Source organism: Lissotriton vulgaris, chromosome 2_1, assembly GCF_964263255.1.
Source record: "Lissotriton vulgaris chromosome 2_1, aLisVul1.2, whole genome shotgun sequence".
Taxonomy (NCBI): Eukaryota; Metazoa; Chordata; class Amphibia; order Caudata; family Salamandridae; genus Lissotriton; species Lissotriton vulgaris.
Genome location: NC_141687.1, coordinates 541,730,800 through 541,749,934, shown reverse-complemented (window position 1 = coordinate 541,749,934; position 19,135 = coordinate 541,730,800). Strand labels below are relative to the sequence as shown.

General features: G+C 44.9%; 1 protein-coding gene across 1 annotated transcript in view; it reads left to right on the top strand.

Annotated features, from left to right (window-relative positions):
• Positions 1 to 16,005, top strand: part of TSPEAR (thrombospondin type laminin G domain and EAR repeats) — a 134,399-nt gene extending 118,394 nt beyond the window's left edge. The window contains exons 9-12 of the mRNA XM_086955511.1: positions 2,285 to 2,514; positions 3,691 to 3,878; positions 9,277 to 9,378; positions 10,580 to 16,005. Of these exons, the coding sequence (XP_086811637.1) occupies positions 2,285 to 2,514; positions 3,691 to 3,878; positions 9,277 to 9,378; positions 10,580 to 10,733 (674 nt within the window). The 3' untranslated portion in view covers positions 10,734 to 16,005. The remainder of the gene's footprint in view (positions 1 to 2,284; positions 2,515 to 3,690; positions 3,879 to 9,276; positions 9,379 to 10,579) is intronic.
• The last annotated feature ends 3,130 nt before the right edge of the window (positions 16,006 to 19,135 follow it).

Below are 19,135 nucleotides of genomic sequence, written 5' to 3'. Positions count from 1 at the left end.
ATACCTACCAATAGCCCCAATACCAATTATAAAATAACCAGTCAGTTGGCAGTGAAAAAAGTTCAATCGTTTATTATGCAAATACTCTAGAGAGGAGCCTCTCCAATCCTCACCCATCAGGCGCGCGGAGAAGACTGTTGGTTTACATTCAAAATAGCACATATATACTCTCAGCACAGTACATGAAGTCACCGTAAATGGAAAAACACTACTTGGCTCTTGGGCCTCGAGGAAGGACCATATATGGCACACATGATTAGTTCAAAGCTCTGCTTATTTATTATTGTGGAGGTCAGGAGGGGCGACTCCCTTTTGTCCCGGTGCCCGGGAGTGCAGGCACGGTGCCTTCAGGAATGCGCTTATCACACCCACAGCCAGATGCAACCTTGAGTCCCAGGACAGAGGAAGAATGGTGTGCATTCAGCTGCTCTCAGTAACTCAACTAAATTGGGGCCTGACAACTATTGGAGAGTAACACGTGATCACTGCTCGGGTCTGGCACAGGCAGAGAAAGATGGCGTCTTTATGGTTCTCGGCCTACTCGATGTAAACAGAACACACAAACAGCATATACCCTTATCAACTAGCTAAAGCAGATATAGATTAGGCATTAGGCATATAAAACGCAAAGAGTATATAGATACATTATGCTAACACAATATATAGATATGGCTAATACTTGGGGTATTGGATTTTTATCCCTTAGCCAATCCATGGGGGAGCGGTATTCCACGTGTTCCCTTACCTTGTTGATTAGCTGATCAAAAGTGCAAGCAGGCATCAATTCTTGTCCCATTCAGTTTCCCTGTCATGAAAGCTTTAATGGAAGGACTAAAAAAGGTTATCCCACCCAGGTTACCCCCAGCCCATGTATGTAATCTCAATATAGTCTTAACCAGAGTCATATCCACTTTTGAGTCCTTTCACTCTTGCCCTCTCCAATTTCTATCCTGGAAGGTATGTTATAAAATGGATTAAGCACGCATACATAGTAAGGTTTCTTGGTGCTGACTACTCCTGAACCAAAATGGCAAATTTAATTATTAAAGAAGTTGCTTTTCTGCTTGCATTGCTTTCTCATGCAAGAAAGCAGCCCCCCATGGACTTTCCACTGACTTTCTTGGCAATATCCCAATAGCTGATATCTGTGAAGCAGTTACTTGGCCCATCCCTCACATATTGACCAAGCACTATTGTGTGGCTGTTCTGGTACAGCAACAAGCCCAAGATGGCCTGTCTGCATTCCGTACACTTTTCCAGTCTTCTACAACATCCTCTGGCTAGCCAAAGCTAATGGGAGAACTTCTTTTCAGTCTATGAAGAGCATGCCTCAAACAGAAAATGTTACTTACCTCAAAAGCATCTGTTCGTGGAAGGTAGTGCTATAGATTTACATGCACCCACTATCCTTCCAGGAAGCCGTTGCCTGTTGCAGATGCTTTTCCTTTAATTTCTCTATCTCTAGGGGAATTTTATTTAATTTCCATGCTCAATTTCTATCCGCATCCACCACGTGTGAATGGAACTGGTGTCCATGAGTATTACCAACTGTAGGAGGAGTCATTATACCTCATGATGCAAGAGACTTCTTTTAAGAAAAACAAGTTGCACAAATCTTAACCCAACATTAGATGGCAGGGGTATGCAGAGAATGCGAATCTACAGTGCTACATGCCATGAACAGATGCTTAAAGGGTAAGTAACATTTTCATTGCTCTATTTTCTGTTTTTCAAGTCACTGAGAGTTCTATGAGTATTATACAATTTATTGGGAAAGCTCAAAAACATTGAAAATGAATGTGTTATCTAACTTTAATTGCATGGCTTAAAGTGAGGCACTTTAGTAAACATGATTGTAAGATTTAATATTTCTTTAAATTCCAATGGCATTATCATGAGTTGCTCTATAAGCGTGTCGAAATTCACAGTGCTGTAGGCTAAGGCTTTCAGCAGAGATAATATATTTTCCAATGTTCTTCCTCTGCATAGTAGCTTCCCATGGTACCTTTTGCATAGACAAATGGATCTCACAGGCTGCCCGGCCAGACCTCATAGAGGAGTTGCCCTGAACTGTCACTGGAATCAATGAACAAGAATCAAAAACACATAAGCCTGAAACGGTCTGAGGTTCTTCCTGAAGGCTTGCCCTTGACCCCTATGGCTGACCCTTTTGCTTCCATGTTTGATAGAATTGCCAGGCTAATGAGTTTTAAGCCTCCGACTTGTTTGCACTGTTATTCCTCCTCTATCCGAAGTCTAATTTTTGCATTATTGTGTATTTTAGAAGACAATCACAATATTAACAGTGTTGTGTACAAATGGAACCCCAAGACACAGATGTTTGAGGTCAACCAGACCATACCCACCTCTGGTGCTTACGACTGGGAGTATTTCACAGTTGGACCATACTCCTTCTTGGTGGTGGCAAACACCTTCAATGGCACCTCAACACGGATTGACTCTCACCTTTACATCTGGCTCGGTGGAATGTTCAGACTCTTCCAGTCAATCATGGTAAGGAATTACAGGCAAGAATTCCTGATGCCATCCTGGCATTCCCCAGGTATGGACTGTAGGTGAGCAGCATTCTTGAATCCTCGTTGACTCCTTATGGATGAATCAAGATCTCATTTGTGTTGCGTTCACAATTCTTTTCACTCCAAGTAACGAGACACTTTTGTGGTTGAAAAGTGTGTCAGATGCAACTTGCTCTGCAGCAGGATAGCAGGCACTCTACGCACATGCAAACAAATAAAGCGAGAAGCAGCATATATGTCAAGAGAAGCAGCTTAATAAGTATAAAGTTATAAAGAAGGGATTGACACTATTAAAACACCCCTTCATAGGATGAAATCATGTATGGAGAGGGAATGTAGACAATAAAAGCTAAATAAAACATGAGGGATGGTTGAAGTGGAGTACAAAACACCTACATCGATGTTTGAGGTCACCCTCACATATACATTCTATCATCCAGCCAGTGCTGGACACTTAACTGGATGGTTTTGGCTGCTTCTAAAATGCGTGTTTAACCTGCGGACCCCCATTAGAACCCTGGCAGGACCCACAGACCTTCTCACTCATTTGAAGTCAATATAAGTAATGGAAACGCACGGTATACGCAGAGATACCAGGTGTCTAGTTTGTGGAGTCAAATATAAAACACGCCATAACAACAAACACAACATTATCATTATTGCTATTATTATTATTATTTATAGTAGCATCATCATCATTCTTGATAATAACATTAATATTAATATTAGTAATGGCCTTCTTCATTAGGTATGTAATACAACAATTTTTGCGGCTTCTAATAGCTGTTTAACATGAGCTTTTTCTATTACTATTGACCACTTTAATGGTATGAGGTTTGTCACCTTAAGAAGGGTAGAAGGATGAGTTAGCGAGCAGAATTCAAACTTGTGACTTGAAGCACACCTCAGATATTAGCAGTAAACACCTACTTTGCTGAGCCATATGTATTTCCTGAAAATATACTTTTAGTTGAATGTCATTGCTGTAGCTATTATATTTTCGTCTATTGTGATCAATGGTTACCACGATGAATGCGGTCATTCCTCAGCGAACCGATTGGTGCCATGTTCAGAAGTCTGCACAGTATGGCCAGGCCTCTCTTTGTTGATGCCAGTATGCTGAAGTTAATGTTTATTATCACTTTATCCATAGACCTTTGGCGCTGCAGACTGGGAGGTGTTCCGCATCCATGACCGGATCTTCCTGGCTGTGGCCAACAGTCACAGCTATGACAGCGGCACCCTGGTGCAGAACAATTCTTATGCCATCAACTCGGTCATTTATGAGCTCAACATCACGGCCCAGATGTTTGTCAAGTTCCAAGACATTCTCACCTTCAGGTAACCACTGCTCATCTTAGCCCACTCCAGATACACATGCAGCTTTGCCACGCTGTGGTGCTTGGTCTGTACTCATTCATCAGAGGTAACTCCTCTTCTGCTTCCACCTACCACCGCCCTCATTTAAATTAGAAGTCAGTGGGACTGAGGCTTAAATATGATAAATAACCCTTTCAGAGACACTTTGTGGTTTGCATTTTTTAGCTCCTTTCTGTAGCTGTTTTTTCTTTGGAATACTATGGGGTCTATTATAATGTCAGGCGGATCGCCATCCGATCGCCCGACATTATCTGCTGCCCGCCTCCCATTTCCCCCGCCATAATATGATGGCGGGGGGTACTGCTGGGGACGGGAAAACCACCCGCCACTTTTCCACCCGGTCGACGAGTCGCCTGGGCGGAAAAGGATTGAATATGATGGCGGTGTCTGCAAGACACCGCCACCCATATTACTATACAGGCGGGAAGCAGCCTTTCCGTGGCGGAAAGGCATGCGGTGTGCGTAGTTAGGGGCCCATTGCGGGCCCCCAGGATGTCGGGGGGTGTGGGGTGCACACAGGGGGGTACCTATAGTACCCCCTGCATTTGCATGCACAACGTGGCAGGCACCACGCGGTGCCTGCCACGTTGTGCATGCAAATGCACAATGTGCAGCCACAGCATTGTGGTGGGCGGTGCGGTGTGCACCTCCCGCCACAATGATGTGGATGGGGGATGCCACCTTGGCGGTGGCATCCTAATTACCGGTGCGGGCCGCCGTACCACTGGCAGACGGTCCCAGCACCGCTAGGGTGGTGGGCGGACTACAGTCCGCCCGCCATCCTAATAGGCCCCTTTGTGTCTAGAAGCAGTCTGTCTCAGAAGTATCGATTTTTACCTTATATGTTACCATTTTGATAGAATCTGCAGTTTTCAATATCTGTGTTTTGGGGAATCCGGGTGGTTTTTTTCGGTGTTTTCAAAACTTGTAAATAATAGTGGTTATAGGTGTTCACATTTTTTTGCACAGTGAAAAAACAGGGACTTTTTTCCTGTGCTTATAGAGAATTTTGCTTTTATTGCTGTTTGCTTTGTATACCAACGTTGCATGATGTGTATTTATTGTACATAAGGTTTCCTAGGGCATGAACATGTGACCCCCGCCTTTTCTTCTTAAAGCAATTATTCGAATGTCCACATTAGATACAGCTATCAGTAAATGAGTAACACTAAGGCAGTGTTGCTACAAAACATTTAAGAAATGCAGGTCTTGGATAAAACAAAAGAGTTGTACAGTATTTTGGATGATGCAACTTTGCATTTAACAATAGATTCATCCACCAAAGGGTGCAAGTAGCTGTCGTACCGGATGCCAAATGAGGGAACCGCAAGGCAGCAAATAAGTTAATTGTTAATATAGTGATGGACCAGATATTGGTCACTTCAACAGGCCATACAAGACGTCTTCCTTTGTGCCTACTCAACCAAACTCCTGTCCCTAACACACTTACCTGAGCTCCATTCTCCCATAGTGTCAAACTTTAAATCAAGCTCTTAATCTTTTGTTGCAGTACGGGTAATTAATGATTCTGAATATCTAGGGACTCTGCTATCAAGGTAAAACCTGTTAACTCTGCGTGCTGGTAAAGAATACTGAGTGACAATTCAGTTCGTGGCCTACAACTTGGGGTCTAGAGTCTAAGGTTATTCATGATATGAAGGAGTATCTTGGTGTCTGTCCTTTAGTCAAACAGAACGCATTTGGAAATCCCATAGGGAAATTCCTCATCTTCTAGTTAATTTAGTTATCTTTAATTCATTGCACTAATTTCACAGGAAAAATACCTCACACTTTTGATCAGAACAGTGCTAGGTTTTGTCAGAGAGTCACTTGGCAGGCATTTTTCTCAGACGTGTCACTTCATTCGGTTTGAATGTCCCATGGAGATGGGATGATGCTCATGTGAGGGAAATGAACAGCTGAGTGAAGATCTGCACCTTGTACTTTTCAGAGGGGGGAATGTGTACACACAATATGGCATGCAGCAGCTATCAGCACTCACCACATGCCCAGAGACAGGCCAGTTTGTGGTGTGGAGTTACAAATAATATAACGTGGCAACCTCAGAAACAAGACAGCGTAGAGTGCGCATGTTACAAATAACATAACAGAACATATCTCCTATAGTCACAGGCGCAGAGGACATGCATGCTCCTGCTATGGTGAGAGGCACAAAACATATACAAAGTGGGACTTGGGAGAATAATTTCTCTCATCTTCACCCAACAAGTAGTATCTGGTGAAAAAGCAGTTCAAAAGTTGTATAACGGAGATTTGAAGGTATAGCATGTCAGTTCCTGCCACCTCATGAGGGTGCAGACTGGCCTGTAGGGCTATCAGGAAGTGCCAGGAGGATTGGTCTGACAGGCCAGTGTGTAGGCCGCTTTTTGACTGTTTGGGCCTGTTTCATGGTCTGATGGGCTGGTTTTTACTGTTGATATCCCAGATATTATCACAAACATTGTCTGCAGCAAGTACAAATGCAAGCAGTCTCCCATACCTTGCAAAACACCTATATAGCATGTCTTTGCAAGCTCAAAACTTCCCTGATTAGCAAATGTGGGGTACTTTTTTAGCTATCTGATTTTAATGTAATGCCCAGAAATGTTTTCTGTCTACGTCTGATCCGGGAGGGGGCAGAGGGGGTGAAATGGAAGCACATCCCCGGTACTCTAATAAAGGTGCCATGCATTAAAGTATGCTGAAGTTACTTTCATGTGTGAGGGCGTGGAATGAAGCACCCCTTTCCTAATCCTCTGATATGGGAGACCGGCTCAGTCCCTTCATAATGGAAGAGTGGAGTAAAGCACATCTAGTGTGCAAAATACTGTAGAGCCAATACTTGTAAATCTGAAAAATATTGCTGAATTTACTGAGCTACGCAAAGTGTGCCGCTAGCATAACTCCTGCAGTTTAAAAACTTTGAGGTTGCTCTAGTGAACTGAGTACTAGTGCTACTATGCAGTCATCTAGCCATCCCCTGGTAAGAACCTCCAGTGCTTAGGCCAGCCTGCACACCCACCCAAAGATGTTTTTGTGGCCAGGCTTGCCAACAAATAGGGCAGCCCTGCCTGGCATAACTTAATTCCTGGCCTCTTCCTGCTCTGCAGACAACCTGCCCACACACATCACATGATGGTCAACCCCAAATTCAATCCCTGCTGGGCAATCTTGCACCTCCTAGTGTTCAGTAGGAGAATCCATGCTTTCCAGCAGCATTACCATGACATCTGAATCCAGATACAGGAAGTGCTGGATGGGGATCCAGGCAACCCGCATACCTAACCATCATTTGTTTTTCCTGGATGCCACAAATCAGGGGATGCCGGTGATTAGGATGCACACTCCCAATAAACACGTGCCAGGGAAAACAGGAACAGCTTAGGTATACATATAACTTTGTTATAGCAAAATACGAAAGCTACTGTGGGCTGAAATGTCCAGATTTTACATAACTATACAATTAAAACTGTGTGCACCACTACTTTTAGGGGAGATATGGAATGGAGTACACTCCAATCCTCTCCAGTAGGAATAAGGGAAATCAAGCGAGGACACTTCAGGTCACTATGTAGTGAAGCTGTGAAAAAACCCCAAAGCACTGTTCCTGTTCTCTTGAAAGGGAGATGTGAAAGTGAAAAGGAGTGCAACCCGATTTTCAGCTCCGAGGCTCACCTCTATTTTGGTTACTTCGACAACAGGATTGAGCAAACATCACGGCCAGGCCAAAATCAGGCTTATGCCTGTGGCCTTTCCCCAGAAGAGTTGTTGCCTGAAACAAGGAGAGGGATGACACATAAGGTTGAAGACCACTTTTGCAGGTCAGGAATGCCATAGCTATAATACTTTTTTGATTTTTTCATCTCATCATACTAAGTCCCTGATTCCAAGTAGATCAGAAGAGGGTGAGGTATTTACAGAACATAAATCATACTATTTCTCCGGGTTGAGATATTTCCCAGGTTTCGTACATTTTCAGTACATTCTCAAGGTTTTAGTAGGAAGAGCATGAAATTAGGTTATATAACCTGACAGAAGAACCATAGGCCACTGTCAGATGATCAACAGGCTGCAAGAAGTCACTATTCAAGACTCAACCAGACATTTGCCTTCATTGAGAGAGGTCCCTTAAATTCCAAAGGAGCCTGGTAACCATTACCACCATCTTTAAAAAGATTCAGGCTGCTCTAGCAGTGCTTACTTTGTTTCACCAGAAGATTTTGACTGCTGAAATCTCCAGCTGAAATTCGGGAGAAAAAGAGGAATTACCATGGAATCTGATCTGTAATTACTGAGTTCCCCAGTAATTTCTAACTTGTTACCGGCCAATATTAATGAAGCCTCTCCTCCCCCCATACCCCCCCCCTCTCACCACCCTCTCCCCTCACCCCTCTCCCCCCTCCCCCTTCTCCTCTCCTCTCTTCTCCTCTCCTCTCCTCTCCTCTTTTCCAATGCTTTACTCTAAAATACTAAAGGTCCAGTTTCCTCAAGACACACATTTGCTGCCTTTGCTTGTTGGCTGTTTGCTAGTCTGCCTTCCCTCCGAGCCACGCTTTGCTCGCCTGGCAGGGGTGCAATGATTGCCCAGCGTCTTTTTCTCTTCCTTTCTGTTTATAAGAGCAAAAACAGCTTATTTCCAACATTAAAACAAATTATTGCTGCACCTGGGGCACTAGAATGGAATTCACGCTGAGACTGCAGAGAAGTTCAGAGCTAAGAGCTTTCTGCTGCTTAGGAGCCTTGGCGTGCATGCACGTACGCAACACTCTTCACACAAACTCACGTAGACCTGTACGGGAAGAGACACGTAAACCAAGCTTCTCTAGGTCAATACCACTAAAGCGCCATTAATGAACATGAAAAATGATGGTAATAATATCACCATCATGTACCCTGTTTCTGTTTTTAAAAGATGAATATCTGGTCTTTATATGCTTTTTAATTTACACTGGCTCTTAGAATATCATCTGCTGGCACTGCATTGTAGAGCCATTGCACTCATTGCAAATATCCACCGTATTTTCTGAGTACGGAATGTCGCCCGGAGGTGACCGTCTATGTGCTAGCAATGTAGACCAAACAGCAGAGAGTGGTGATAGCATGACCTTGCAGAATCCACACAGTGCACTAATATGTTGAGCCAAATAGTGGCAAAAACATTCCTGGAAGCACCCAATCTCCCCTGCCGCATGTCTACTTTTTTAAAAGCAACTTTGAGATTGACTCTAGACACATCTTAAAATCATTAATTTCTCATTTGTTTTGTTTGTGCTTTCTTTGGACATTTCTACATTTAACGACATTCACAACCATTTAGTTCTTTCTAGATTCACTTAACACCTTGCTATTTTCTTTTCAGTGCCGTGGACTGGGAGTTCTTTTCGGTGGGTGAAGACTCCTTCCTGGTCGTAGCCAACTCCTTCGATGGTTCCTCCTTCTTGGTGAAGAGTGTGATATACAGGTGAGCACCTGATCTGTCCAACTCTGTACCAGAGGAAGTACGCACAGTAACCTGGGGCCAGTATTTGCAATGCTTTAGATCAGGGAACTGCTAACTGTTGGGTACGTAGCACATGGGCGCTGTGGCTGTATTTCTGGGAGATGCAAATGCCTCAGCAAATACTTGAGTGTTCAATCATTATTGAGGGTTTTGTGACTGCTGCAAGCATGCAAAAAACTCCAGGTGAAAGTTTGCCCCAAAATAAGGAATTACCTGGGGAATCAGATCCAATTCCTCCAGGAATTTCTTATTTCTTAGCGGACTTTAGGGTCGAGCGCATAAAAGGCTCGATTTTTCCCACCACATTTCCTGTGCCACCTTAACAAGGGTCTATGACTATGTAGTCCATGAGCTGTGATAATCCAAAAGAAAGCATTGCAACACAATATATGTTCTCTAAATTGTAGTTGGCCAAATTTACATGGGCTGCTACCCTGAGAGTGTGGCGCTTCAGGCCACACCGTTTCTCTCTTCTTGTGGATGAGCATAGTTACAGTGATGAGAACCAATCTAAATCCTATAGAAGAGGCAGAAAAATGTCTTGTTCTAGGATACACACGAGGCACTGGGGCTGGGGTGGGTGAGAGCATGCATCAATATGCTTGTGTGTTTGGAGATAGTGTAGACCATGTGTATGCTTCCATATCTCTCGGAATTAGGTACTATGAGATGTCACAAATTAGACGAGTTATGGGTGTGAAAATGGATGCCACTTGTATAAAGAGTTCTTTGTAGAATACATTCCTTTATTTTAAAATCAGGCATTTCAATATGGGAAAAAGACTGTTTTCTTTTCACATTAAGAATTGGAAGGGCGTCATTAAGACTTCGTTACCCAATTAACTTGGAAGCCCAAAAATTAGTCCTGAGTCAAATCATTTATGCTTTGAGGATTATGACTTGTTCACACCAACTCTATCCGAAATTGGTACTCATGAAATTTGTGATTAATAAAGTACATGTGCAGTACTGTTTGATACAAGATAATATATTAAAACGGCCAAATAATCTATTTCCTGCTGGACCAGCATGCTTTTTTAATCCTCCTAAGTTAGATAGGTTTGCTGGTATGTATTTGATCACAGTAAAATAAAGTGCCATAATAAACTATCCTAAAACAAAGGACAGAAGATGACAATGATGGCTATTATTTGTTTTGCAGGTGGCAGGGATACGAAGGATTTGTGGCCGTCCACCACCTCCCAACCTTCGGCTGCAGAGACTGGGAAGCATTCAACACCAGCTCTGGCTCCTACCTCATTTACTCCAGTGCAAAGGAACCCGTGTCCAAGGTGCTAAAACTCAAAACTTTCTGAGGGTCAATGTGCCTCTGTGTACACCTGATGTGTACCACTTGCCAAGCACAGAGGATCGAGCTTCAGCAGGACCTTGACATGGATCATCTGCAGGACAAGTATAGTAGATGGTCCTGCAATGCAAAGTTGTGAAGGATGCAATCATCTTTCTTTGACCATGCAAAGGGCCAGTTTCAGATCCAGCGACTTACTGTTGTGTCCTTGGCAATGTTTATAAGCTATACACTTTAGAAACTTAAAGGGACTTTGAAAATGTGGACAGGATTCATCAGAAGCCCTTTGATTTGATGAGAAGGTGCAGTTTGATCTAGAATCTCTCTGAACTTCTTAAATTCAGCTTTCATGAGTAGACTGGTAATGGAAGAGCACATTTTCAAAAACTATTCCTTTCTATTTTCGGGAGGAGGGAGAGGGTTGCCTTAAAGACCATTATTATGATACTTTGGAACAGGCTGATGCCTATTTCAGTTCCTAGATCCCAATGGAATTTAAATACCTGCTGCACGGGATCGCCTCTCTGGTATCTACCTCTGCATACTCAGTGAATAACATGTTCAAGATCATCATCTTATTTGGTGATAACAGCAATACGTGGGTGCTACCTCGAAGGCCTTCAGGACCTAATGCTCCCAGCAAGCATCTTTCACAGCACAAAATATACACCCAACATGAAATGAAGTGCCTTTAGAGTTACTCAGCTTGCAGTGTGTGCTGTATAAAAAAATGCTGTCACTTGTGCACTTACACTCTCAGTCATGCCTGCTGATCTAAGGTTCTCCCCATTGCCTGAGTGCCACCGTGGTGCAGAGGGAATACTAGCGTTGCACCTCAAGAATGACTCTGAAACAGCTTACTGTTCGTGGCAGGGAACCATTTTTTGAGCACACCAAAGCAGAGAGGGAAAATACCTTTACACCCCCTTCTTATAGACAACTAATATCCATAACCAGAACTAAGGTCATGTAAAAAGGAGAGTCAACCATGGTATTCTCTTTAACCATGCAGGTGCCCTCTAAACTAGAATACATTATAAACCATAAAATGTGGGTATAGGGAACTTCAAGAACACGTATAAGAGCTTTAGGCTTCTTCTATTTGCATGGTATGAATGCATACGAGGCAGGGATCATAAGAGCACTGAAGAAGGACGATTACCCGTTTGGGCATGTATCAAGCTGAAACATCTTGACAAGATATTAAGGATGGAAGAAACACTTGTTTTCATCAAACATCCTAACAAAAACGTTAAATCATATCTAGGGTACTCATCAAATAAACGGAACTTCTCTTAGGTATACCCTAAAAAAATTTTACATTACATCTAGATCCCTGATTTTCCCATTTGCAATGTTTCCAGAACTGGTTGAGGCTGTCGAGGTGGAGAGGACACCTTTGACGACGCATGCCATGATAATGTGTGGGTGAGGTGACCTCTCCAAATTTCTTTAGATACCGGCACAGGTAAAGAAAATACCACGGGTGGGTCCTCTTTTTACAAGAGCATAGCACCTATTGAGTGTATTAGGAAACCATTTTCCAACTAAAGTCCACTGACTATCCCCCTCTACTTGGAACAGAACATCCCAATGAAACTTGGTAATCTACCTCAGAAGTAAGTAGGGCACACATTTTTTTTCTGGAATGTATTCTACCAGAGAAGACTTCTATAACACTTAATGCTACGAGCAGGACGCATTTAGGTGCAGAGCCTACAAACCTCAGGACGTTAAGCTAGTGATGCATACAGTGCTGCTGTTGCCCACTCCCAGGTGCTGACGTGCTTTCTCCGTAGCCTGACTAGTTCATTCTCAGGTTTTGGATCCCAAGCTGTAGTTCATCATCTCAGGAACAAAGTGCCATGGGCGCTAGGCACAGCAAAACTTGTAAAAGGAAATGTCGCAACATTTTTGCTCCAGCGTCACAATCCTTAAAATGGACCAACCAATACGCCATTGATTTCAAAATAGAGTGATCCAGTTAGCAGAATATTGCAGCACACAGCTTTAATTCTTGTCACAATTGTACTTACTGAAAATAAGTACACACAGTCCTTAAAGTAAACATGCCTGTGTCCTCTAAGTACTCTCATGATGTGAACCGGAGTAGCTGCCTCTGTGTCAGGAGTGCGCCATGCGAGGGCATATTTATCAATATATGCTGCACTGCATCAAATGAAGAGAGCAGGAAGGTGCCATATTTACTAACATATGGCACATGACTGCTCTCTTAATGCCTGGTGCACTATATGCTGCCTAGCAACAACGCATGCACCCTGCGTTACAGGCAGTGTTTTTGTTAGGGAAGGGGCACCTTCCTGCACTAAAACAATCCTTAGAGGCTTTTTCCTCTTTCTGAGTGTGACACTTCGAAAGAGGAAACAACAAGGAAGAAAAAAAAGATATATCTCCTCATTGCAACTGTGTCAGGAAGCCTTACAATATTGACGCATTCCAGGTTTGCTAATCTTGGAAATTTTGGCATGCGGCAAAAACCATGGAAGGATGCATGGGAGCACTCACTCTCCACGCATGTAATGCCTTCCTGGCAGAGAGTAACCAGAGGCGGTGATTTGAGCTGCCTTGCGTTACTCCAGATTTGCCAAACCACGCATGCAGAGGGCCGCGCAAGGGGGCTCTGTGTGGCTCGGTAAATCCAAGGGTTGCATTGCCCTTGTGTCACCCTGCAAAAACGATTCTGCTTGATTGCTTGCATTAAGGAGCCGACTTGATTATTTTGTAAAAAAAATGGAAATGCACCTCATAATTTCTGCACACTAACCATATCGAGGTTGATAATGGGGTCGGCAAAAGTGTTCCGTCCTACTCTTGGGTAGAATTGAAGGAAATGTCTAATGTAGAATTTTATTGAAAGAACCCTTCTCTGAGAGTTCCATTAGGTTCTTGTGAAAGGCTGACATTCAAAGTCTGTTTTCTGTATGTGTGCCATTGTGAAATTGCATATACATTTTGGCAACTTCATAAGAATATTCTGCAGGTTGGTTATGAACAATTTTGCCTAGTTGTAACAGTGATGTGGTGAATGTATCATCGCTGTGACATGCTCAACTTTTAAAAGCCATAACACCTCGACAAGCAGAGGTGTATAATCCCACAAAGAAAGTAGGAGCAGCCTGGAGACGAAGCAGAGCCTCTGATGTCAACATACGCAGAGAAAGATACGACTGGATGCAATGGGGAGGTGTGCGCCATCATCAAATTCAATCTGTTTCATCTAACGTGTTTTTTTTGGTCCGACTTGTGCGAGCATTAATGTTCTCTTCACCATTGTGTGTAAAAAAACTATACTTGTCCACATAATGTAGCGAGTACTTGACGCGATTAATTGTGGCCACTGACTTTTCTTAATATTATTTCTTTCATGAAATGTCCAGGAACCAGCCACATTGATTTTAGTGCCAGGCCTTCAGCTTAATATACATCCTTTCTCTACAGTATTTAAAATGTAATACCTGTGGCTAACTCATTTTTTCCATACTTTGCAACTTAAAGTCTGACCTTTATAGATGCCGCGTCATCATATGGATTTCACCCTAGACGCAGGGAACTAGGACTCAAAGGGCTTAGCATTCCCCAAGCAGGACACCGTGTATCACCTCCAGGGAAAGGGGCAAGGGACACCGGAAGTAAAAGGGAAGGATGCCGTTTTGGTGCAGAGTAGCACCATGGTGGAAGACAATCTCCCTCAAGAAGTAGAAGAAGAAATGTTTCAGGGATGGCATAAGTAAAGAAAAAGAAGGTCACAGGGGTGTCTGTCTCACCCTTTCCACAATATTCAAGATTTACAAGAGGATTCCTTGTCTCAAATATCAAATATTGCACCAGTTTGATCGGCCTCTGTCAGATTAGTCACATGTCCATTATTATGCTTGTGAAGATGTCGTGAATGATCTTGGAAAGCCTCTCATATAAACAATGGTAACACAACGTCATGTTTTGTGTCCTGCTGGATAAACACCTTCTGAATCTTAATAAGCCAGAAACTCACACTGTGTGAAACATTCAATTTAATTAGTTGAAATATTCTTAAATCCAATTACTACTCTGTAGTGAAGAGCATGAAAAGAAAGAATGGACTGCAAAATGGCTGTTTTCTAGCAGGAACAATGATGACGTTTCCTTATTCTGTGTTTCACTAGGACAGTTATCCCTTAATCATGGCAGCTGTCCATAATAAAATGTCCCACTGGAACTCGTATGGTTCCTTGGCTTATAAAAATCTGATTTTATGAGTATCTGCCATTCACCCTGTGCGCAGTCAGGCGGGCCGCATGTTTGTGGTTCCATTGACTAAGCATCCTTAAGACTGATTGTCGAGACCAGTGGATTGGCCCACAATGTCACACTGCATGCGCTGGAGATGATACAGTCTCTGTGGGCCACATATACATTGCAGCTTCCGGTCTGTGCAGCATAGGCTCCTCTCCTTTACCATGGAGAAGGGCAAGACTGAATCGCTCCAAATGGAATGCATCCATGGGATTAGTGGTGGATGCATACAGGCTCAATGAGTGCACATTGGAGTTCTCAGGGCAAGAGCCGCTGCACCTTCTGATATTGGGAGCCACTGTGCAAGGGCGGCCCAACTTTATAAAAAAATCCAAATTTACCCATCCATTAGCCAGGCTGTCCTTGTAGATACAGTACTTCCAAAGATCCAATACTAAGTTGTACTTGGGTGGCCAAATCCAGGCAATCAAAATAAAAGGGCTTAGTCTGAGACAAAGTAGGTACCCCAAAAAATACAGTGATCAGTCATTTTGTGAATTATATCACACAGTCAACGTACTACACCGTCTGCCATTTTTAACCTGTCACACTAAAGCCAAGATAAACTAAAAACCACAGTGAGTCCATAAAACTGATGGTCACTAATCACTACCACTCTTCTGCCTTGCACTTTTATGACTTCTTCGTTTTTTTGTTTTTTTTTACTAGCTTCCGTCCCTTACAGCCAGAGAGTCCTGATGAAAAGCGCAGCAGGAGTTTGAAAGAACTGTACTGTACTAGGACACAGAAAAAGACTGAAAATCAGTTTTTTGTAATTTATAGTTTATTTTCTGTAAATCAGTTTAAAGTTGTATATTGCATCAACATATTTTTAAATATTAGGGTGTATCTATTTTTGTCTATGCGTGAAATATTTATAACAGTCCCTCTTCTACCTGCTGGCATATTTTGTATTTATAATATTTTATTCCACTTTAGGTCGCAAAGATGTTTCATACCTATGTAAATAACTGAAGATAATAGATTATTTGAAAATAACTCACCTTTCAGTGTGTTTATTTATCAAACATGCATCGACATCTGACTTATTTGTCCTGTATAAACAGAGAAAAGACTTGACGTTCAGCCCTGAAAGTATGATTGTGAAATGGTAAGGCTGAAGCAATTGAGTCTGGAGCAATCAGAGCAAAAGTGAAGAAGCGCAACACACAGGATATGCGGCTGCCCGAGGCCACCGTAGGGGGCCACTCAGGAGGGCAGCCCTCTAATGCCATTGGGCGTCCCTCCCTTACCCCACCGCCCTTTTCACCAAAGGGGGGTTGCCTAAGGGAGCAGTCTCCTCGGGGGTCGTGGGCGTGCTCCGTCACGTCCGGTGCACCAGGCAGTCGCGCTTCGGGTCCGGCCTTCACGTGTTATCTGCTTATTCTTTTTGAGGGGACATGTGCTTCAGAAGCATGCCGAGTTTGCCAGGTGTGAGGGGTGTCTCTAGGACTGCCCAGTACGGGAAGGGCCTTCGTTTTAGTAAATGAAGAGTATTGCGGGGAGTTGGGGGCCGCCTTGGGCCTGTCCATGTGCCTCGCCACCCGCTCCTCTTCCGTGTGTGTGCGGTATCGCTTGCTGCAGATTGCTATTTCCCCATGCAGGCTGCTGGGTCCGCTGCAGGGGACCGTTTACTGCGGGTCCCGGCGCCTAGATGGCGGAGGGTGTCAATGGGGTGTTATAGTGCATAGGTATAGTGAGACTGCTAGCCCCGAGCAACGGTTGTGGCCGTGCAGGACAGCGGCCCATACAGCGTCGCATGGCCCGTAGGAACACCAAGACGAGGCCAACCTCTCTCCCCACAAGCGCCCTGCCTCCCCGCGTGCTCCAAGCCCCCACCCCCCTTACCCAAAGATGGTAGCATGAGGGAGAGAAGATGGCTCAGCGGGCAACTCTCTGGGTACTCCTGTCAGGTGGGCGGGATATGAGGCCACCGCTTTCCACGGGTGGCCAGGCGGAGGCGTCATGCTGAATTCTTAATCGACATGCGGCAGGGGGCAGGCACCAACAATGTGACTCTAGCCCCCTGTGCTGCAAAGCACACCTCCGTTACTGTGGGGCTTCCACTCGCCTCTGGGAGCCCCGCAACACTACTGGCAACTGGCACGCTGGCCACCGCTTTCAACGGGCGGCAGCGTTGTGCTACATTCTTTCGCGACATGCGGCAGGGGACAGGCACCGACGATGTGCCTCGGCCCCCTGCGCTGCCAAGTGCACAAACATAACCGCCTTTGGGAGCCCCGCAACACTTCTGCCATCAGTCCCAGCCCTCGCAGGCCGCACTTCCGCTTCCGTCATCAGACCATGCTCACAGCCAAGCGGGCCACGGGTGGCGGCGGCGATTACCGTTCGGCGGCAGATAGAAGGGGTAGGCTCCCTTGGAATACAGATAGACTCCGTAATAATCATGGCCATAGTGCCCATATCGGCTCACACACCAGCCCCCCAGCAACATGCATATCCCATAAATAAACAGACCAGACAATTGTTGATGGGAAAACATTGTTGCAGGTTTATTAGCATAAACAATGCCAACATGGTGGGTTATCTTACAGATGATCCAAAGGCAAGCTGCCCCTCTCAGCTTACCACATGATGGGCCAAGTAGCATTGCGGTCTTGGCCAGACGGTGCTTAGCGGTTGTGGTGAGAGGATAGCCCCTCCCATATCTGGTAAACCATTGGTCCACCCTCTTGCTCACACCCCCCCTACGAGGGGTGGAGCGTTCAAGCGACCCCCGGTTGTACAGGTTTCCAACCGCCCGTAGGATAACGGTGCGCCGTCGCACCCCAGGGTCCACCGCACAGATCTTGCAGGGATATTAGGCCTCAGCACCCTTTGTGCTCCTGCATAGGGTACTCCTGAGTCCCTTTCGGCCTCTGGATCATCCTGTAACTCCGCCACAGCCCTAAGTGTGGCGACCGTCGCAACCAGGCCCCCCCCACCCGAGCACACCTACTTATTTGCATCCTGCTACTCCTAACGCTTCTTCAAGGTCTTAGAGGAACAAGTCCATGCCCACATTGGAAAGGTGAACTCCTTCAACCTCAAAGCATCTGGTGGATTTGGCGTGCAGTTCCCCATGTCGAATAAAGCCAAAACCCAACTGGTCGGTGAATTTACGCATTGTGTTGTTAACTCTCCTGTGCGCCACCTCCAAAGCTTGCCCTGATCGTGCCCCATGCCACACCAGACGTGGCGTGATCTCAGACCACTACAGTTCAAATGTCCCTAACATGCTGCTTATCTTGCACATGTTCGCCTTTATGTCCCTCAGCAGAAACCTTTTGCCCAATGCCGGTAGGTCGTCCCCGCCAAGGTGTATGACTAGTACGTCTGGCGGAGAGAAGATCCTACCCAGTTCTCGCTGCAAGGTGCCCAACAACCCATTCCAACGCATGCCCCGGAATCCCAGTCAAATGATCTCAGGGTTGCAAAACCCATGTTTCCACCTCCTGCTTTCAGCCCACTGTGCCAATCTGGAGACACCCGCGTGGCCCATCACCCAGACTTTCGTTCCTGGTAAATAAAGAGATGTGATGTATCAAACTTGTTTTGTTAAACACAAATCACACCACACTGCAAATGAATACATAACACAACACTCTGCTGCCAGACAGGGCGATGTGTACTGGCAGCTCCATAACTTTGTGGCCACATGCCATCATTGATTAAAAGTACATGTCACTAACACCCTATGAAATGTCCCCCTTCGCTGTCTGTTGTCGGACCTGACCATATAATTGTGCGCTCATGGTCTAATGTACCTTTTGAAACAGTTTGATTGCCACCGCCCCACCTGCTTTATGCCCTCCGCTGGCAAGCCTTCTGTAAATGCTGTGGTGGCTGCGCCTATGCGAAAGGAATGAGTGCAAAAGCGCCTGCCTGGGGCGTTTGCCCCAGACAGCGCCAGACATGTGTGCATAATGTGTTCCACCTGATATTTGGTGAGGGGGGTGCTGTCTGCATGGATGAGGAGATAGCCGTCCACTGCCGGGCGTGCTGCCAAGTAGGCGGCTACTAAACGGACTGGGCAATACTTGCTAACTCCTAGGCTGTTCAACCAAAACACTTTCCCCCCCGCTGATCAGTCTTAGATTGTCGCAGCGTGAGTTT